Source organism: Sus scrofa, chromosome 13, assembly GCF_000003025.6.
Source record: "Sus scrofa isolate TJ Tabasco breed Duroc chromosome 13, Sscrofa11.1, whole genome shotgun sequence".
Taxonomy (NCBI): domain Eukaryota; kingdom Metazoa; phylum Chordata; class Mammalia; order Artiodactyla; family Suidae; genus Sus; species Sus scrofa.
The window spans coordinates 68,921,165-68,944,197 of record NC_010455.5 but is presented as its reverse complement, the minus strand read 5'-3'; the positions used below and the strand labels follow the sequence as shown (position 1 = coordinate 68,944,197).

At 44.9% G+C, this 23,033-nt stretch overlaps 1 protein-coding gene across 2 annotated transcripts; it reads right to left on the bottom strand.

Annotated features, from left to right (window-relative positions):
* H1FOO (oocyte-specific H1 histone) lies at positions 1,137-22,707 on the bottom strand. Of its 2 annotated transcripts, none has more exons than XM_021068419.1 (5): positions 22,538-22,696; positions 5,198-5,457; positions 2,909-3,251; positions 2,009-2,070; positions 1,137-1,707 (listed from the first exon to the last, which is right to left on the bottom strand). In XM_021068419.1, the coding sequence occupies exons 1-5, from the start codon at positions 22,665-22,667 to the stop codon at positions 1,465-1,467; spliced, it is 1,038 nt and encodes a 345-aa protein (XP_020924078.1). In that variant the 5' UTR covers positions 22,668-22,696; the 3' UTR covers positions 1,137-1,464.

The window sequence follows — 23,033 nt, the reverse complement described above, 5'->3', positions numbered from 1 at the left end:
GACTCATCCCTGACCCCGTTCTACATCCATCCCTCAGCAAATCCCATCCTCTCTAATTTAGCCTCTACCAGAGTGCATCACTTCGAACCCTTCCCTCCATGGCCACCCACCCTTCGGCTGGACCATTGCAGGTGCCTCCTCACTGGCCTTTGCTGCTGCCCAAGTCCCCCTGCAGTCACTCTTCTCACGGTCCTCTAATGACTCTGTATCACAATTGAAACAAAACCCAAAGTTCTTCCCCGGCTTACAAGGGCCTCCAGTATCTAGCCCTTGTCTACCCTGCAGCCCTTGTTATGGTCACCTACTGCCACTTAACAAACCAACCCGATACATTTATGTGGCACGTGCTTCTATGCGCAGGTCTCAGCAAGGAAGGCTTGTCCCTGTTGTGTCAGTGGGGCAGCTCGACTCAGGCAAAAAAGATCCACTCCCGACCTGGTGAACTCCCATGGCTGGCAAATTGATGCTGGCTGGTTGAGGAGCTCAGGGGGGCTGAACACTGTGGTGTGTCAGTTCTTCTCCACCAGCTGTTTGCGCTCCCCTAGAGCATGGCAATTCTGTTGTAAGGGTGATTACTAAAACAAAAAACACAGCTATACACAGGAAGTAGAAGCTGCCAGTATCTCAAGGCCTAGGCCCAGAAACTGTCCTAATGTCATGTTTGCTGATGTCTATTGGTCAAGTAATCACAGAACCCAGATTCATGGAGCAGGGACACAGACTGCAGCTCTCCACAGGCAGAGTGGCAGCCCAGACCTCCCCTCTGGCTACTCTCTCCGTCTGGGCTTTAGCCACATGGGCCTCTCTGTAGCAACTCAAGTCTATCAAGCCTCACCCCAGGGCTTTGCACTTTCTGGTCCTTCTCAGGCTCAAAGAATCGTTGAATGGTCGCAACTTCTCTTGGCTCCTCTAATCCTCCTCTCTGCAGCCACAGGACACTTTCTAAACACACACCAGTCTCTTCCCTGCCTATAAGCCTCCCAGGCTCCCCTCTGTCCCCAAGGGAGAGTCTGCCTTCCCTAGTCCTCCACTCGTGCTGCCACCCTCCCCCACCTGTGCTCCTCTCAGAGCCACAAATCCCCCTCCTTCCAGACCCACCCCATGTGCTGGGTCCTCTGCCTGCCATGCCCTTCCGCTGTCTGGCAATTCCTGCTCCTCCTTTAAGACCAAAAGCTGCCTACTCCAGGAAGCTGTCCCAGATCTCAGGCTGAGTTAACCTCTCCTGAGCCTCCGCAGGACCTATGTGCCCTTGGATCCCTGACACAATCTGCATCCCCTGGGGCAGAAGCTGCTATCTGGGTCCTAGTCCTGGATGGCCAGATCCTTGGACTTCAGACTTCTCCCACACAAATTTATGGCAGGGAAAAAAGTCTTTATTGATAAATAGGTTACAGTGAAATAAATACAGTGATAGTTTTTTAAGGGAATAAAAAAGTAGAATCTCAGTCTCTCGCCACCCCACCTCTAGTTCTTGGCCTCAGCCTTCTTACTGGCCACCTTGGAAGAGGAGGCTGTGGTGGGAATGCCAGGCTTTCTCAGGCCCTTGGGGGCCTCTACCTTCCTGGCTGGTGGTTTGGGCTCCATTTTGGACCCACTGCCCTTGGCAGGAGGAGGGGCCTTGGCGTTGGGGGCCTCCTGAGTCCCCTGGGTGACAGCCTCTTTAGGGATCTTGTTCCCCATCTTCGTTTTGGCTGTACCATTCTCACCCTATAAGAAAGCAAATCAGGAGCAAGGTGACAGAACTGGGCAAGGCTGGGTGTGCAGCTCAGCACACCAACTGGTTCAAATCCCAGCTCTGGGTCACTTTTGCCAAGTGACCTCACTAAACCTCAGTCTCTGAGATGGAGAAGGTGATCCTCAGGCTGCTGAGTGAGAAGGGGAGGAACATGGGCTGTACTTGGTAGGACAAAGAGTTATCCCTTCCCTGTTGACCTGTCTGGGGCCAGGTAGGGGACCCCAAGTTCTGGTCACTGGAGACCCGGACCAAAGAAGTCATGTAAGCACTTACCTTGGTGTCCGTGGATTTTGAATTCCGACTCCCAGGATTGGTCTTCCCGGGGGCCTCAGCCTCTGCTGGAAGAGGGGGTGTTGTGTGAGAAGGACCCCTTTCCAGAGGAGCTGCAGTGGGGACAGGGACGGGGCGGGGGGCGGGCAGAAAAGTTCAGAGCCTCCTCAGCCCCCATCCTGCCCAGGGCCCAGTCCTCACTCTGACACCAGCAGGCTTTGTGACCTGGGCACGTTGCTTTGCCTCTCTGAGCCTGGGTGCCCACCCCTGCAGACTAGGGGTATCAGCTCCCACAGGCAGTTGGAGGATTAACCCGATGCTGGATGACCATCTGTCACTCCATTCTCAGCTCCATGCCCACCCAACCCAAGGCACCCCCTGACTGGTGTATCAACCTCTAGCCCTTAGCCAGTGTTCCGCAAAGCAGCTGGGATGTGTTTTCACAAACATCTTGGGCCCTAGCTGTCCCCCTGCTCAGAGCCTTTCCAAGACGACTCCTCACCCTCCAGATAAAGTCCTGACTCCCTGGCCCTTCGCAGCCCCTCCCCCACCACAAACAGATCATTTAGTATTTCTTCCACCTTCCTCAGGGCTCCAGGCCTTTGTACTAGCTGTCTTCCTGCCTGGGCCACCTCCTCCAGGAAGCCTCCCCTGACCCCTCTCAGAAATAAGTCAGGCTACTCCTCTCTCTGAGCTCTTCTTCCCTAGCCCAGCCCCAGCAGGTCCCATAAATTCTCTGTCTCTTCAGGTCAAGGTGCTCAGGGCACATTGACAAGTCACCCCTTTCTCCCCACAGCTGGCTGCTCCATCCCACCTCACCCCAGTCCATTGGCCTCCAGAAGCCCCAGCCGCAATCCCTCCTCTCACCCCATTTTATGCCCCTATCTTGGCTGCTCCTCTTACCTTTGACCTTTGCCTTCCTACCAGGCCCAGTGGTTCTGGGAGGTGACTGCGTGGGCCTGTCTGGCTGTTGGGAGCACTTCCTGGCCTCACCCAGTCTTGCCTCTTGGTCCAGGGTCTTGTTGCCTTTTTGAGGGGCCTTCATTCCTTCACCAGTTTTGGCGGGGCCTGACCTCCCCTGGCCTGGCTTCCTGGATCCCTTTTTCACCTCGCCTGGGTTGGGAGGGTCCTTCTTGGCCTTCTTCGCTTTCTTGGGGTCCTTTTCCTTGGCTTGACCCGGCCTCCTGGAGGCCTTCAGGGTGGACGTCTTCCTGGACTGGATTTTCCTTTTGTGCTTAGGAACCAACTGGTGGAAGAGGCAACGGGGTGGGATTGAAAGCAGAGGTTCTGGGGGTCTCATGCCCCTATACCTTTTGTGAGGCTCTGAGATCACCACATTCCTAAGGAGGGGCTGGGAAGGTGGCCATCGGCTTGGGGAGAGGGGGCAACACCTTCTCCCTGTCCTGCCCTTTCATGCACCGAGAGGGGGAGCTGCCCTCTAGGACAAAGGACCCGAGTCTCCAAAACTCACCCAAGACCCCCTGCCCTCCCTGCGCAGCTGGCAGTATGCTCCCCTCAGCCCTGGGTGCTAGCCAGCTTCCATGCGCACATCATGACCACCGTGAGTTCTGACCGAGTCCTCCGAGATGCTGAACTACACATCTCCTTTGACACCCCCAGCGCTCCCCCTTCCAGCCACATACCTCCCACCCACCCCTCAACCCCACACCTCCCTGCTTCCCTGATGCGCAGGTGAACACGGGCCTGGAAGTCTGACAGCTGAGAGGTCACAGTGTCCTCCCGCCCCCCAGCTGTGCAACTCACCCAAGTCTTCTCCTCCCCTACCCCGGCCTCAGTCTTCCTTTCTTTACAGTGGGGCCACTGGGGAGGGTATGAGTGGCAGAGGATGGAGGGGCCCCTGGCAAATTGGTTACCCCTGTCCCTCTAGATCCCAGCTCTGATGACAGGGCTCCCTGCCATCCCTGAACCCTCATGGCTCCCTGTTACCCACCAAGACCAGAAACTACCCGCACTCCCAGCACAAGGCATTCCTGACTCTGTAGTACCAGAGGCCCCTTCCTGGCCTCTCATCCCCTGGCCTGCTTTCCTGACTGGCTCCCAGTCACACACACCGCAGTGCCCTTTCTTGCTGCCCTCTGCCCCACCCTGTGCACCTGGCCTTGCCATGGCTAGTGTCCAAGCTCTGACCCTCACCCCAACATTAAAGGAGAGGGTCTCCCTGTGCTTAGCCACCCCATCACCACAGAGACTGGAACATGTAGGTTGAGAATGTTCCATGGTGACTCTTAGAGCAACTGCCACATGCTAGGGAATGGCAATAACAAGACAGACCCCATGTCTGGGTCCCCAAGATTTCCCTGGTGGCAGCTGGCCATCAAGATGCTGGGGTTTGATTCTGTGCCAAATGTGCCCTTAGCTCTGGGTCATCCTGGACAGACAGCCTCTGGGACCATCCTCTTTGAAAGGGCAACGATGTGGTGGCTCAGGGACGTGTTGTCCCCAGCTTGGAGAGCTCGGGCCTGGACCCAGAGAGAGTGAGAAGCAAACCTCAATTCTGTGACCTTCTAGAGCCCAAGACTGGGTCTGCACCATCCATGATAAGGAATCCTGCCCATGTGCTGTCCTGGGGGGGCCATGGGCATCAAGGGCCTAGAGTAAAACAGCTCAAGATGGCATCTGATCACTAACACACTCAACAGGGATGGAGGTGAATGCAGCAGGGTGACCAGAGCTGTGGGGGAGTTCAGACCAGGAACATGTGTGCACGCACACACCCTTCGCCGGGGGAGGGGAGTCTTGGTGAAGACAGGAAGAACAAGGAGAGACAGGAGGAGAGAGGGGACAGGACAGACAAAGAGCACACAGAAACTGCCAAGAAAGAGCTAGAACTGGGGAGTTCCCATCGTGGCTCAGTGATTAATGAATCCAACTAGGAACCATGAGGTTGTGGGTTCGATCCCTGGCCTTGCTCAGTGGGTTAAGGATACGGTGTTGCCATGAGCTGTGGTCTAGGTTGCAGACACGGCTTGGATCCTACGTTGCTGTGGCTCTGGTGTAGGGCGGCGGCTACAGCTCCAATTAGACCCCTAGCCTGGAAACCTCCACATGCTATGGGAACAGCCCTAGAAAAGGCAAAAAGACAAAAAAAGAGCTAGAACTGGAATTCAAGCCCTGGGGCCAAGCCCACACCAGGTCACCTCTCACCACCCCACCCCAACCCCAGCAGCTCACTTTGAAGCTGCCAGTGGCCCCCTTGGCCTTGGAGTTGACGGGCCTGACAAGGAGGCCACGGTGCATGCCCGTGGCCAGAGCCTGCTTTAGCAAGTACTTGAGCCGAAAGACATCCACTGTTGGGTACTTCTGCAGGATGTAAACCTTGATGGCCGCCACCGAGGTGCCCCGGCGCTGCTCTCCCGCCTGCAGCGCCTCCAGCACCATGCGCAGCACCGGAGGATGTCGGCGCGGCTCTCGGATGCTGCTCTTGATCAGGCCTGTAGACAGACAGCCAGATGTTAGCCGGAGCCAGGACAGCCCTCAGGGCCCAGCCGATGACAATCATGCCCAGTGAAGGGCCCATGAGGTGCCAGCCAGCCTCCACAGTGGGTGGGCAAGCAGCCCGGGAGACGGAATACACACCCCCATCCCACACTGGGTCAGTGCCACTGCCCACTGGCCTGGGAGCAGAGGGTGGGTGCGCTGCTTGGCCGGCCACCGTCTCCCAGTGCCTGTAGTGGGGCTGGGCACACATGTCAAGGCTCTCTGAAAGCATTAAAAATCCTTTTTTTCTTTCTTTTCTTTCTTTTTTTTTTTTTAGGGCCATTCCTGTGGCATGTGGAAGTTCCCAGGCTAGGGTTTATATCAGAGCTGCAGCTGCTGACCTACGCCACAGCCACGCCAGATCCTTAACCCACTGAGCTGGGCCAGGGATCAAACCGGCATCCTCATGGATACTAGTCGGGTTCATAATCCACTGAACCACAGTGGGAACTCCTAAATTGTCCTTTTAATAAACCAGCCTAAATTGGGTTGCCTGTCTAGCTCTAACTACCCGTCAGCAGGACCATGGGTATGAGGTCAACGAAAGCCCGACTGTGAGGGAATCTCCAGACACAGGACTGTTTCTTCTGCAAATGAACAAGGAGGGTGAGGAAAAGTGGGAGGGGCCCTAGAGAGGAGAGATCTGAAGAGACCTTCAACCAAGGGCTACGTGGGAACCTTGCTTAGACTCAGACCACAATTTGAGCAATCCAGCTGGGGGGAAAAGGCAACTCGACAAATATAAACACTGGAATATTTGATAGAATTTGCCTTATATAGAGAGGTCCTTAATATTAATAGCCATTAAAGCAGAAATAGACAGTAACACAGTAATATTGTAACCCTAACCCCAGTTTTTTTATTATGTTAAAGATAACTTTGTTCCTCATGTGCTAGTGGTATAGCAATTATTTTGTAAGAGGTTTTTATCTTTTGAAGATAAATAATGGACTATTTACAGATGAAATGGTTAAGTCTGGGAGTTCCTGTCTTGGCTCTGCAGAAAGAAACCTGACTAGTACACATGGAGGAGGTAGGTTCAATCCCTGGGCTTGCTCAGTGGGTTAAAGATCCTGCTTAGTTGTGAGCTGTGGTGTAGGTCGCAGATGTGGCTTAGATCTGGCATGGCTGTGGCTGTGGTGTAGCCCAGCAGCTATATCTCCGATTTGACCCCTAGCCTGGGAACCTCCATATGCATTGAGTGCAGCCCTAAAAAGCCAACAAACAAAAGCTAAGTCTGGCCTTTGCACCAAAATAACACACAATAGGTAAGAATAAAACAGCTGCGAGATGTTGATTGCTGTATGGTAGGTGCCCGGGGGTGGGGGTCACTGTGCCATTCAGGCTATTTTTCAGTTGTTTGAAAGTTTCCCTCATAAAGAATAACAAAACAAATTTCACTTCTAGAGAAAATAAAATGTGTCACACAAAAAATTATACACAAATGTTCATAGCAGCATATTTATAATAGCCAAAAAGTACAAACTACCCTAAAGTCCATAAACTAATGAATAGACAAAGGAAATGTGGTGATAAATGCAATGTCATACAGCCAAAAGGAGGAATGAAGTACTTCCTTGAAAACATTATGCAGAGTGAAAGAAGCCTATGAGTACAAGTCACATATTGATGATTTCATTTATATTAAATGTCTAGAACAGGCACATCAGAGCCAGAAAGTAGATGAGTAGATAAGGCTGAGAGTGGGTGGGGATGGGCAGTGATGGGTAATAGGTCTAGGTTTTCTTTTTGAGAAGATGAAAACACTCTAAAATTGACTGTAGAGACAGGTACACACCAGCAAATATAACAAAGCCACTGGATGTTTTAAACGGGTGAGTTGTATGCTAGGTGAATTACTGAGGTATCTCAGTAAGTTCTTTTTGAAAAGGTTGCGAAGGAGGTAGAGGAGGCAAGATGGCATGTCAAAGGATTCAAGTGCACCTCTCACGAAAACACCACGTATCTTCTTTCCAGAGCAATGAGAAGGAAAACAAAAATAAGCAAATGGGACTGACCTAAAGAGCTTTTGCACAGCAATGAAAACCACCAACAAAACCAAAAGACAACCCACAGAATGGGAGAAAATCTTCACAAATGGAGTAATTGACAAGGGATTAATCACCAAAACAAACAACTTATGCAGCTTCAAAAAAATAAAATTTTTAAAAATGGGCATTTATTTATTATTATTATTTTTGGTCTTTTTGCCTTTTTTTCAGTTAATGTATTTTATTATTTTTTAATTAATTTTTTTATTTTCCCACTATACAGCAGTTTTTGCCTTTTCTAAAAGGGCTGCTCCCACAGCATATGGAGGTTCCCAGGCTAGGGTCTAATTGGAGCTGTAGCCACCAGCCTACACCACAGCCACAGCAACTCAGGATCCAAGCCGCGTCTGCGACCCACACCACAGCTCAAAGCAATGGTGGATCCTTAACCCACTGAGCAGGGCCACGGGTCAAACCTGCAACCTCATGGTTCCTAATCAGATTCGTTAACCACTGCACCATGACGGGAACTCCAAAAAATGGGCATTTCTAAATAAACTTTTCTCCAAAGAAAACAGGCAGATGGCCAAAAACATATGAAAAGATGCTCAATATCACTAATTATTAGAGAAAGACAAGTCAAAACTACAATGAGGTACCACCTCACACCAGTCATAATAGCCATCATCACGAAGTCTACACACAATAAATGCTAGAGAGGGTGTGGAGAAAAGGAAACCCTCCTACACTGTTGGTGGGAATGTAAACTGTAAAATCATTATGAAGAACAGTATGGAGTTTCCTAAAAAAACTAAAAGTAGAACTACCATAGGATCCAACAATCTTACTCCTGGGTACTTATGAGGAGAAGACCCCAATTTGAAAAGATACAAGCACCCTAGCGTTAATTGCAGCACTTTGTCCAATAGCCAAGACATGGAAGCAACCTAAATGTCCATTGACAAAGAAATGGACAAAGATGTGATACATATACACATGGAATATTATTCAGCTATCAAAAAAGAATGAAGTAGTATCATTTAGTTCAACATGGATGGACCTGGAGATTATATTAAGTGAAGTAGGTCAGAAAGAGAAAGACAACCATCATATAATATCACTTATGTGTGGAAACTTAAAAAGTGATATAAATGAACTTATTTACAAAACAGAAACAGATTCACAGACTTCAAAAACAAACATGTGGCTACCAAAGATGACAGGTGGTTGGGGGAGAGGAGTGGATTGGAGGTTCGAGATGGCATATGAACTCTATTGTATATGGAGCAGATGGTCAATGGGAAGCTGCTGTATAGCACAGGGAACTCTACCCTCGAGTATTTTATGATAATCTATATGGGAAAAGAATCTGAAAAAGAATGGACATGTTGATATGTATAACAGAATCACTCTCTAGAACAGCAGAAATTACAACATTATAAATCAATATACATCATTAAAACTTTAAGAAAAATCCATAGAAGATGGGATCAAGATGGCAGAGGAATAATACACAGTGCTCACCTCCTCCCATAAACACATCCAAAGAAACCATCTACATGTAGAACAATTTGCACAGAAAATCTACTGAAAGCTGGCAGAAGACCTTAAACCTCCAAAAAGGGTAAGAAACAATCCACACAACTGGGTAAAATAAAAAGAGAGGGAGAAGAGAAAAAAAAAAAAAGAGGAATCAGGATGGGACCAGCCCTCTTGAGAGGAATCTGTGAAGAAGGAGAGGAATCCATTCTCTGGAAAGCCACCTAACTGACAAGGAGATGAGCTGAGAACAGAGGGACCTCAAAGTCTCAGAGAGAAAAGGACAGCAGCTGGACTGAGGAGGGCAAAGCAGAGAGAGAACTGAATAGACCATTGGTAGCACTGCCAGGGACAACACAGCCTGAGATGCTCAGGCAGGGGCTGTGCACTCAGACTCAGGCTCTGGAGGTCAGTTTCGGGGAGAGGACTAGGGTTGGCTGCATGGAGACAGCCTGAGTGGCTAGGGAGCAGTATGCCCTGGGCTGGAGGAGGCGGCCTGGGTCCATATGGGAAGCAAGGCACAATTGTTGGGGAGGTTGAGAGGAAGAGGGGTGGGACTGCCATAGGAGTATCTTTCTCTGCACTTGTGCAGGCTTTCGGGTGGTGGAGTGCCTCTTGCACAGGCTACAGGGGAAAACCACCACAGCCATCTCAGACTCCAGAGGTGGGCATGGCCTGCCACCAGCAGAGGTCAGTTTACAGGCACCACCTGTGGCCCCAGTCTAATCACCACCAGTTGTTGCTTTTAGTCCCCTGAAAATACACACTGTTGATAATGCCAAAGGCTCTGGGCCCTGCTGTTGCCACTGTCAAAACTCTGGGCACCACATACACTTGCCTGAGGGTCACTGCCACGTCCCAGGGCCCTGCAATCAGGAGCAGCCTGCACCATCTCTCCTTGGGTCCTTTTCACAGTCAAGGGCCCAGGAACCAGGTACTGGCTACAGGCTCTGTACATTTCCTCTACCTCCCTGGAAGCACTTGCAGGCCATACACCAGCACACACCCTATCAAGGGGATAACAGCCTACACACACTGAAGAAAGACACAGCAAGCATCCAAACCAACAACATTTCTCATGTCAAAAACAAAACCAAAAACCTCACAAAATACCCAGGGGTACTCTCTCATATAAATAGCCATCTAAGATTACAGCAGTTGTTTTTCCTAAACTCAGAGAATAAGAAAAATAAAAGCAAAATCAAGAAGCTAAGGAACCATTCCCAGTTAAAAGAACAGGTGAATTCCCCTGAAGAAGCAAACAATGAAACTGACCTCTGTGGTCCAATAAGACACCAAGTTCTAAAAGGAGATAGTGAAAATTCTGAAGGAATTAAGAGCAAACATGAAGGAATTAAGAGTATATATGAACAGTAATGCAGATTACTTTAGAAAGGAACCAGAAGATATAAAGGAGGAGCTGAGAAAAATTAGAAAATTCATTTGCAGAGATGTGAGCTGAGTTAAAGGCATTGAAGAGCAGAATGAATAATGCAGAGGAACAAATAAGTGACTTGAAAATAGAATAATGGCACTCACCCAATCAGGAAAGCAGACAGAAAGCCAAATGAAAAACCATGAAAGCTGTGTAAGAGATCATTGGGATAATATAAAGTGGGCCAATCTATACATAATAGAAATTCCAGAAGGAGAAGCAAAAGAAAAGTGGATTGAAAATATATTTGGAAATTTTACAGCTGAAAAATTTCCAAATCTAAAGGAAATACCTACCAAGATACAGGAAGCACATAGGACCCCAAACAAGTCAACTGAAACAGGACCACACCAAAATATAAAGAATTTCTCCAACAAACAAAAGCTAAAAGAATACAGTAATACCAAACCCATTCTAAAAGAAATACTGAAAGATCTCTTCTAAATAGCAAAGAAATAAGAAGATATAAAATGAAGAAAATCACTCCTTTGGAGATATAGATTGGAAAGTAATCACTTAAAATAAGCCAGTATACAGATCTAAAAGGAAAATAAAAACCTATTTGAGGAGTTCCTGACATGGTTCAGTGGTTTACAAATATGACTAGTATCCATGAGGATGCACGTTTGATCTCTGGCCTTGCTCAGTGGGTTAAGGATCCAGTATTGCCATCACCTGTGGTGTAGGTTGCAAATGTGGCTCGGATCCTGCATTGCAATGGCTGTGGCATAGGTGGTCAGCTACAGCTCCAATTTGGCCCCTAGCCTGGGAACCTCCACACAAATGCAGCAGGTATGGCCCTTAAAAAAAAAAAACAACCTATTTGAATAAGTGATGATAAACACAAAGAACAGCAAAAGGATAAACATGAAGATGCAAAAAAAAAAAAAAAAAAAAAAAAAAAAAGGACATCAAAATCATCAACTATGGAGAAGTAAGAAAATCTAGACTTTTTTAATAATATGTTGGAGCCTATATAACTATCAGGCTAAAGCAAGCAGTTAAAAGAAGGAATTATGTTAATACTTGAAAAACTGGGCAATCACAAATCAGAGCCACACACTACATTCGCAAAAACTAAAAAGAGAACACAAGTCTAAAAGGAAATCATCCAACCTAAAAAAAAAAAAAAAAAAAAAAAAAGAAAGGAACAAAGGAGAAACATAGAAGCAACTGGAAAACAAGGTTTAAAATGGCAATAAATACATATTTACCAATAATTACCTTAAATGTTAATGGACTGAATGCTCCAATCAACGGAGCATTCTGAGTGGCAGAGTGGATTAAAAAAAAAAAACCAAAAAACAAGAGCTTGCAATGTGCTGCTTGAGAGAGATTCACCTTAGGCAAATATTTGTAAGTTGAAAGTGAGGGGATGGGAGTTCCCACGACAGGAAGAGAGAGGAAGAGAGCAGAAGAAAGTGAGGGGATGGAAAAAGCTATTTCATGCAAATGAAACAGACAGGAAAGCAGGAGCTGCGATACTTCTATCACACAAAGTAGACTATAAAACAAAGGCCATAAAGAAAGACAAACAAGGACATGAATGACAAAAGGGATCCATTCAAGAAAAGAGTATTACACTCATCAATATATATACCCCTAATATAGGAGCACCCAAACACATTCAACAAATACTGACAGGCATAAAAGGAGAAATTGATTGGAATACAGTAATAGTAGGAGATTTTAACACCCACTCACTTCAATGGACAGATCCTCTAGACAGAAAATCAGTAAGACAACAGAGATCCTAAATGACACAATAGAAGAGTTAGACTCAATTGATATTTTTAGGACACTACATCAAAAAAAAAAAAACAAAAAACCCCACAGAATATACATTCTTTTCAAGTGCACATGGGACAGTCTCAAGGATTGACCACATACTAGGGCATAAAACGAACCTCAACAAAATTTAAGAGTATAGAAATTATTTCAATAATTTCTGACCACAATGACATGACACTAGAAATCAACCACAGGAAAGAAATTAGAAAAGACTGACTACATGGAGACTAAATAAAATGCTACTAAAAAAACAATGGGTCAATGAGGAAATCAAAAGGTAAATTAAAAAATACCTTGAGACAAATGATAATGAAAACACAACCATTCAAAATCTATGACATGTGGAGTTCCTGTTGTGGCATAGTGGAAATGAATCTGACTAGGAACCAAGAGGTTGCAGGTTTGATCTCTGGCCTTGCTCAGTGAGTTAAGGATCTGGTGTTGCCATGAGCTGTGGTGTAGGTTGCAGACACTGCTCAGATCTGACGTTGATATGGCTGTGGCGTAGGTCTGTGGCTACAGCTCCAATTCGACCCCTAGCCTAGGAACCTCCATATGCCATGGTTGTGGCCCTAAAAAAAGAAAAAAAAAATCAATGGCATGCAGCAACAGCAGTTTTTAGAGGGAATTTCATAGTGATACAGACTTCCTAAAAAAAGAAGAAAAATCTCAACTCATCAACTTAACCTATCACCCATTAGAATTAGAACAAGAAGAACAAACAAAATCTAAAGTCAGCAGAAGTAAATCATAAAGATCAGAGAAGAAATCAATAAAATCAAGATTCAAAAAAAAAGTAGAAAAAAAGAGCTGGTTCTTTGAAAGGGTAAACAAAATTGACACACTTGTGGACCCACTCACCCAGAAGAAGAGAAAGAACTCAAAAAAGCAAAAAAGAAATGAAAAAGGAGAAATCTCAACAGATACCACAGAAGTAACAAAAAATGCAAGAGAGAAATAGGAAAAATTATATGCTAACAAATTTGACAACCTGGAAGAAATGGGCAATTTTCTTGAGACCTAACAGCCCACCAAAACTGAATCAAGAAGTAATAGATCAACTGAACAGACTTATTACTAGAAGTGAAATTGAATCTCAAAAAAACACCACCTACAAACAAAATCAAGGACCAGATGGCCTCACAGGTGAATTCTACCAAACAAAAGAATTAACACCCATCTTTTTTTACTTGTCCAAAGGTTGATGGCGAAGTAATAACCCTAAGACGTTCTATGAAATCATCATCACCCCAATACCAAAGCCAGACAAAGATACTACCAAAAAAGAAAATAAGCCAATCTTTGATGAACATAGATGAAAAAATTCTCAACAAAATTTTAGCCAACCAAATCCAACAACAAACATTAAAAAAGATCATACACCTTGGAGTTCCCGTTGTGGCTCAGTGGTTAACGAATCTGACTAGGAACCATGAGGTTGAAGGTTCGATCCCTGGCCTCGCCCAATAGGTTAAGGATCTGGCGTTGCTGTAAGCTGTGGGGTAGGTCGAAGACGCAGCTTGGATCCTGCGTTGCTGTGGCTGTGGCGTAGGCTGGAAGCTACTGCTCCAATTCAACCCCTAGCCTGGGAACTTCCACATGCCATGGGTGCGAACCTAGAAAATGCAAAAAGACAAAAAGATCATACACACAACCAAGAGGGATTCATCCCAAGTTTACAAGGATGGTTCAATATACCTAAATAAATCTTCATACACCACATTAATAAAAGAAAACTAAAAAAACACATGATCATCTCAATAGATGCAGAAAAAGCATTTGACAAAATCCAACATAGATTCATGATAAACACTCTTACCAAAGTGGGTATAGAGGGAACATATCTCAACATAATAAAAGCCATTTATGACAAGCCCATAACCAATATAGTACTCAACAGAGAAAAGCTGAAAGACCTCCTGCTAAAATCTGGAACAAGACAAGGAGGCCCACTCGTACCATTTTTATTCAATATGGTATTGAAATCCTAGCCACAGCTATCAGACAAACAAAAGAAATAAAAGGTATCCAAATTGGAAGAGAGGAGGTAAAATTGTCACTCGATGAAGATGACATGATATTATGTATAGAAAACTCTTAAGGACTCCACACAGAAAATTCTTGAACTGATCTGTGAATTCAGTGAAGTAGCAGGATACAAGATTAACATTCAGAAATCGGTTGTATTTCTGTATATTAACAATGATATATTAGAAAAGGAATATAAAAATACAATACATTTTAAAATTTCACCCCCCAAAATTAAATATCTAGGAATAAATCTGACCAAAGAAGTGAAAGACTTATATGCTGAGAAAACATTAATCAAGGAAATTAAAGAGGATTCAGAGAATTGGAAAGATATTCCAGGCTCCTGGATTGGAAGGATTAATATTGTTTAACAATTTCTTTTGTTTTTTGCTTTTTTAGGGCTGTACCTCCATGCAGCATATGAAAGTTCCCAGGCAAGTGGTCGAATCAGAGCCACAACCGCCAGCCTACACCACAGCTCACTGCAACACTGGATCCTTAACTCACTGATCAGAGCCAGGGATTGAACCTACATTCTCATGGATCCCAGTTGGGTTCATTAACTGCTGAGCCATGAAGGGAACTCCCGGAAGGATTAATGTTGTTAAAATAGCCATACTACCAAAAGCAATTTACGGTCAATGTGATCCCTATCAAATTACCCATGACATTTTTCACAGAATTAGAACAAACAATCCAACAATTTATATGGAACCATAAAATATTCAGAACTATAAAAGCAATCCTGAGGGGGGAAAGAAAAACCAGCAGGAGGCATAATTCTCCCAGATTTCAGACAACACTACAAAGCCACAGTAATAAAGACAGTGTGGTACTGGTACCAAAACAGACACACAGACCAATGGAACAGAATAGAGAACCCAGAAATAAACCCAGACATCTATGGTCAATTAATCTTCGACAAAGGAGGCAAAAATAGGAGTTCCCATCATGGCACAGCAGAAACAAATCCAACTAGGAACCATGAGGTTTTGGGTTTGATCCCTGGCCTCACTCAGTGAGTTAAGGATCAGGCATTGCCATGAGCTGTGGTGTAGTTTGCAGATGCGGCTCAGATCCCATGTTGCTGTAACTCTGGTGTAGGCTGGCAGATGTTGCTTTGATTAGACCCCCTAGCCTGGGAACCTCCATATGCCACAAGTATGGCCCTAAAAAGCTAAATATATATATATATAAAATAGGAAAAAGGCAGTCTCTTCAGCAAGTGGTGCTGGCAAAACCAGACAGCTGCATGTACATCTGTGAAAACTGGAACACACCCTCACACCATGCACAAAAATGAACTCAAATGGCTTAAGGACTTAAACATAAGACAAGATATTATAAAACTCCTAAAAGAGAACATAGGCAAAACATTCTCTGACATCAACCATACATATGTTTTCTTTAGGCCAGTCTCCTAAGGTAATAGATATAAAAACAAAAATAAACCAATGAGACGTAATCAAACTGACAAGGTTTTGCACAGCAAAGAAACCCATAAAAAAAAAATACAACCTAGGCCATGGGAGAAAATAGTTGCAAACATTGTGACCAACAAGGGCTTAATCTCCAAAATAAACCAACAACCCACACAACTCAACAGCAAAACAAAAAACAAACAAAAAACAATTGAAAAATGGGCAGAAGACCTGAATAGACATTTCACCAAAGAGGACATACAGATGGCCAACTGGCACATGAAAAAATGCTCAACTGTCATTAATTAGTCAAAGAAATGCAAATCAAAACTCCAATGAAGTACCACTTCACACCAGTCAGAATGGCCATCGTTAATAAGTCCACAAATAACAAATGCTGGAGAGGGTGTGGAAAAAAGGAAACCCTCCCAAGCTACTGGTGGGAATGTAAATTGGTACAACCACTATGGAGAACAGCATGGAGGTACCTCAGAAAACTTAATATAGAACTACAATATGATTCAGCAACCCCACTCCTGGGCATATACCCAGACGAAACTTTCATTCAAAAAGATACATGCACCCCTATGTTCATTGGAGCACTATTCACAACAGCCAAGACATGAAAAAGACCTCAATGTCCATTGACAGCTGAATGCATTAAGAAGATGTAGTACATATACACAATGGAATACTACTCAGCCACAAAAATAGAACAAATGATGCCATTTGCAGCAACGTGCATAGAACTAGATATTCTCATACTAAGTGAAGTCAGTCAGAGAAGGACAAATACTGTATATCACCTATATGTGAAATCTAAAATATGGCACAAATGAACATATTTACAGATCAGAAACAGACTCACAGACTTGTGGTTGCCAAGGGGAAGAGGGAGGAAGTGGGATGGACTGGGAGTTTGGGGTTAAAAGATGCCAACTATAGCATTTGGAGTAAATAAGCAATGAAGTCCTTCTGTATAGCACAGGGAACTATATCCAATCACTTGTGATGGAACATGATGGAAGATAATATGACAAAAGGAATGTGTGTGTATGTAACTCCAACGAGTTATATATGTACAACTGGGTCACTGTGCCGTACAACAGAAATTGACAGAACATTGTAAATCAACCATAATAAAAAATTTAAGAATATAAAACCATAAATACAGTTACAAGAGATAAAGGAGGACATTACATAATGATCAAGGGATCAATCCAAGAAGATGTAACAATTGTAAATGTACAAGCACCCAACATAGGAACACCTCAATATAAGGTGAATGCTCACAGCCATAAAAGCAGAAATCCATAGTAACACAGTAATTGTGGAGGAACATTAACACCCCACTTTTATCAATGAACAGACTTTCTACACAGAAAGTCAATAAGGAAAAACAGGCCTTAGATGACACATTAATTTAATTGATATTTATGGAATATTCCATCTGAAAGGAGAATACACATTCTTCTTAACATGGAACATTCTTTAGGATTGATCACACCTTGGGCCACGCATCAGGCCTCAGTAAATCTAAGAGAACAGAAGGCATTTCAAGCCTCTCTTCCAACCTCAATGCTATGAGACTGGAAATCAACTACAAGAAAAACACCGTGAAAAACACAAAAAAGGGGTGGCTAAACAATATACTACTAACCAACCAATGGATCACTGAAGAAATCAAAGAGGAAATCAAAAAAATACCTAGAGATAAAGGAAAATGCACACACAACCATCCAAAACCTATGGGAATGCAGCACAAACAGTTCTAAGAGGGAAGTTTACAGCAATACAATATCACCTTCAGAAACAAGAAACACTGAAAGCAACTAGAGAAAAAAAAAAAAAGATGAAACCCAGAGGTAGTTAAAGGAAAGAAAGCATAAAGACCAGAGCAGAAATAAATTAAGACAAAGAAAACAAAAGAAAAGAGCAATGAAAGTAAAAGTGAGTTCTTTGAGAAGATAAACACAATTGATAAATCTTTAGCCAGATTTATCTAGGAAAAAAAAAGGGTGGGGGGAGGATTCAAGTCACAAGACTTAGAGATGAAAAAGGTGAACTTATAGCCGATACCACAGAAACACAAAGGATCTTAAGAGACTGCTACAAGCAACTATGTGCCAATACAATGGACAACCTAGAAGGAAGGGACAGAGCCTTAGAAAGGTACTACTTTCCAAGACTGAATCAGGGAAGACACAGGAAATATGAACTGACAAACTGCAAGTACTGACATTGAAACTATGATTTTAAAACTTCCAGCAAACAAAAGCCCAGGACCAAATGGCTTCACAGGCGAATTCTACCAAAGATTTAGAGAAGAGCAAACACCCATCCTTCCAAAACTCTTTCAAAACTTTGCAGAGGAAGGAGTATGTCCAGACTCACCCTATGAGGCCACCATCACCCTGATACCAAAACCAAGCAAATATACCACACAAAAAGAAGTTATAGGCCAATATCCCTGATGAACATAGATGTAAATTCCTCAGTGAAACACTAGCAAACTGAATCCAACAGTATGTTCAAAGGATCATATATCATGATCAAGTGTGATTTACCCCAGGGACAAGGATTTTCCAAATTAACCAGTATGATATACCACATTAACAAACTGAAGAATTAAAAAACCTTATGATCATCTCAACAGATGCATAGAAATCTTTGGAAAATATCCAACACCCATTTATGATTAAAAGAAAAAATCCTTCAGAAAGTGGGCACAGAGGAAACCTACCTCAACACAATTAAGACCATATATGACAAACCCATAGCTAACATCACTCTCAATGGTGAAAGGCTGAAAACATTTCTGCTAAGATCAGGAACAAGGTAAGGATGTCCACTCTCGCCACTTTTCTTCAATACAGTTTTGGAAGTCCTAGCCATGGCAGACAACTAGTGAAGAAAAGAAACAAAGAATCTGAGTTGCAAAAAATGACATAAAGCTGTTGCGGTTAGCAGGTGACATGATACTACACAAAGAAAATCTTAAAGATGCCATCAGAAAACTACTAGAGCTCATCAATGAATTTGGTAAAGTTGCAGGATGCAAAATTAATACACAGAAATCTCTTGCATTTCTACACTCTGACAACAAAAGATCAGAAAGAGTTATTAAAGAAACATTTCTATTTACCATCAAGAGGAATAAAATACCCAGGAATAAATAGGCCTAAGCCAAAAGACTTATACTCTGAAAACTAACAGATGTTGATGAAGGAAATTGAAGATGACACAGAGAGACAAACCATGTTCTTGGACTGGAAGAATCAATGTTGCCAAAATGACTATACTACCCAATGCAGTCTACATTTACAATGTAATCCCTATCAAATTACCAATGGAATTTTTCGAAGTTTGGTATGGAAACACAAAAGACCTCCTCCTCCAATAGCTAAAGCACTCCTGAGAAAGAAAAACTGAGCTGGAGGAATCAGCCTCCCTGTCTTCAGACTATAGTACAAAGCTATAGTCATCAAAACTGTGTGGTATTGGCACAAAACCATTATCAATGGAATAGGAAAGGAAGCCCAGAAGAGAACTATGGTCATCTCATCTATGATAAAGGAGGCAAAAATATACAGTGGATAAAAGACAGGCTCTTCAATTAGTGGTGCTGGGAAAACTGGACAGCTACATGTAAAAGCATGAAATTAGCACACTCTCTAACACCATACACACACACGCACATACACACACACACACACACACACACACACACACACACTCACACACTCAAAATGGATTAAAGATCTACATGTAAGACCAGACACCTACATATAATACCAGACACAATACAACTCTTAGGGGAAAACCTAGGAACAATCTTTAACACAAATCATAGCACTGTCTTTTCTAGATCCATCTTCTAGACTAGTGAAAATTTAAAAATGAGACCTAACTAAAGCTTTTGCATAGTGAAGGAAACCATAAATAAAACCAAAGGATAACCCACAGAATGGGAGAAAATCTTCACAAATTAAGCAACTTACAAGGGATTAATCTCCAAAAGAGAAAAACAACTCATACTGTTCAAATAAAAAAAAAAATTTAAAAATGGACAGAAAATCTGAATAGACATTTCTCCAAAGAAGACATAGAGATGGACCAAAAGACACATGAAAAGATGCTCAAAATCAGTAATTATTAGAGCAATGCAAATCAATACTACAATGAGGTACCATATCACACAGGTCAGAATGGCCATCATTAGTAAGTCTACAAATAACAAATGCTGGAGAGTGTGTGTGGAAAACGGAACCCTCCTATACACTGTTAGTGGGAATGTCTGTTGGTGCGACCACGATAGAGAACAGTACAGAGGTTCCTCAAAAAACTAAAACTAGAACTACTATAGGATACAGCATTCCCACTCTTGGGCACATATCCCCAGAAAACCATAATTTGAAAATATACATGCACCCCTATGTTCATTGCAGCGCTATTCACAATAGCCAACACATGGAAGCATCCTAAATGTCCACTGACAAAGGAGTGGATAAAGAAGATGTGGTATATATATACAATGGGATATTACTCAACCATAAAAAAGAATAATGCCATTTGCAGACACATGGAAGGAATTAGAGATTCTCATACTAAGTGAATTAAGTCAGAGAAGAACATTTATCAGATGATATAAATTATATGTCAAATCTAATTAGGGGAGTTCCTGTCGTGGCGCAGTGGTTAACGAATCCGACTAGGAACCATGAAGTTGCGGGTTCAGTCCCTGCCCTTGCTCAGTGGGTTAACGATCCGGCGTTGCTGTGAGCTGTGGTGTGGGTTGCAGACGCGGCTCGGATCCCGCGTTGCTGTGGCTCTGGCGTAGGCCGGTGGCTACAGCTCCGATTCAACCCCTAGCCTGGGAACCTCCATATGCTGCGGGAGTGGCCTAAGAAATAGCAACAACAACAACAAAAAAGACAAAAGACAAAAAAAAAAAAATCTAATTAAAAGATAATACAAAAGGACACCTCCACCCTTTTTAAGGCCACACCTAAGGCATATGAAAGTTCCCAAGCTAGGGGTTGAATTGGAGCTGGAGCTGCTGGCCTACACCACAGCCACAGCAACACTAGATCTAAGCCGAATCTAGGACTGACACCATAGCTCATGGCAACGCCGGATCCTTAACCCACTGAGAAAGGCCAGGGATTGAACGCACATCCTCATGGATACTAGTCAGGTTCTTAACACACTGACCCACAACAGGAACTTGGAACTGTTGATTTCTGATGAATTTCCAAAACCAAATTTTAAACTGGGGGAAAAAGAAAAACACCAGATAATTCTGGATCTCAGCAAAACTGTAAAGAGACCTAATCCACTTCAGCATCTGTTGCCTCCTGGCTAGGAAGAGGCTAGTGCCTGAGAGTATTTGTCTGGGGCCAGAGCCACATGAGGTAACAGCTCTAATCTCTGCCCTGTCTCCCCTAAACCATGCCCTGTTCCTTGGAGCCACCCCAAGTCTCCTTCCTCCCCTGGGCCCCCAGCTGTGCTTAGCTCCTCATCCTGCCATTATTCAGTGCCTGCTGTATACTGGGACTCCCCCAAATCTGTACCCCATTTCTCCTGCCTTATGATGGTGCCCGCCCCCAATTCCTACCTAGATACTTCAGCAGGTGCCCAGGGTACATTCTGGAGCCCTCTTCAGGTTCCCCAAAGGCTTCTCTGACTCCATCCCCAGAGCCCAGCCTCCTCTCCACTTCTCTTCTCCCTTCGACACTCTCCTCACTGCATTGCACCTCCCCCACCCCCATCACCGTCAGTGTCAGGACGCACCTGACCTCGGCCTCAGAGGCCCTGTCTAATCAGCCCCTGCTGTTCTTGCACCTGAGAAGCCTTTCTCCTCTGTGGCCATGCCGGCAGCTCTCTTACCTCCAAGGCCCAAACAGCATTGAGATTTGGACACCTAGCCTGACTTCCCAAGGCAGCCTGAGCAATTCAGCCCTATGCTCCCCACACACCTGGGACTCCCTCTTCCTCCAAAGGAGCCTTTGCAAATGCTCAGAACACTTCCTCTGCCCACACACTTTCCCCTGGGTGAGGTTTTTCTTCCTTCAGGAGTCACCTCCTCCAGGAAGACTTCCCAGACTCCCAGAGTGGATTAGGTGACTCCTACAGCCCTCTGGGGCCTTGTAATTATGGCATGTACTACATTTATCAAATGGCAGCTATTAATGAGGCATGCTTGCCTATCTGACTGGAAGCTCCTGGAGGGAATGAACTGGGTCTGTTTGCCTCAGTAGGCCCCATAACCAAAGAATCCCTAGGAGAACCTGTTGTGGTACAGTGGAAACAAATCTGACTAGGAACCATGAGGTTTCAGATTGAATCCCCGGCTTCGCTCAGTGGGTTAAGGATCTGGTGTGGCTGTGGCTGTGGTGTAGGCCGGCAGCTGTAGCTCCGATTCAACCCTTAGTTGGGGAACCTCCATATGCCGCAGGTGCAGCCCTAAAAAGCAAAAAAAGAATTCCTGAGGCGTTATTTGTTGATTGAAAATTGAATTGGGACACAGCCTCAAATCTAAAGCCCAGCCAATTCTTGCTCTATTGCTTGTTGCTCTGCTCCCTTCAACTAGCTGCCCTGCAGCTGCTGCCTGACTACCAGCCCTCCACCCACAAGAAATGGGCTCCGGTTGCGGAGGCCCCTTCTGCTCCCCTCCCCTTACCCCTTCTGCCTCTGGCATCAGCTCTTCTAAGTCTAGGGTGGGTGCTGGGGCCAGACTGGGTGAGAAGAAGGGTGGGAGAGAATGGGTCCAGGATACACAGAGAATGGGCTGGGGAATGAGAGAGGAGCCATTCCCATTCCTCACCTGGCCGTTCACACCCAGATGACTTGGACGACCCCAGGGTGGAAGTCAAGGAGGCCAAGGAGGCTGACGAGGCTTTGGAGGCTGAGGAAGTCGAGGAGGTGTCACTGGATGCAATGCTCCCAGGAGCCATCACGTAGGCAGATGCAGGTGACCCCCTTGCCAGGCATGAAGCTTTTAGGCTGGCCTGCTTGCCTTATGTACCAGTTGTACAAGGCCCCACCCCTCCAATTAGCCCCTGATTGGGCTGGAGGTTCTGAGCTGCTAATTGGGCAGTAGGGCTGGGAGGGGGCATGGCATTCCTTCCATAGGTGCTGATACCCCAGCCAGGCACCTGCTCCTGTGTAACCTTGGGTGTGTTGCTGGACTTCTCTGGGTCTCAGCCCCCATGACAAAATGATGGAGGCTGAGGTGCTAGCTCCTTCCTGCACCCTCTGCCCATCAGAGCCTGGCGATGCTGGTGGGGAACTGGGCACAGCTGGGTTGTGGAAGCCCTCCA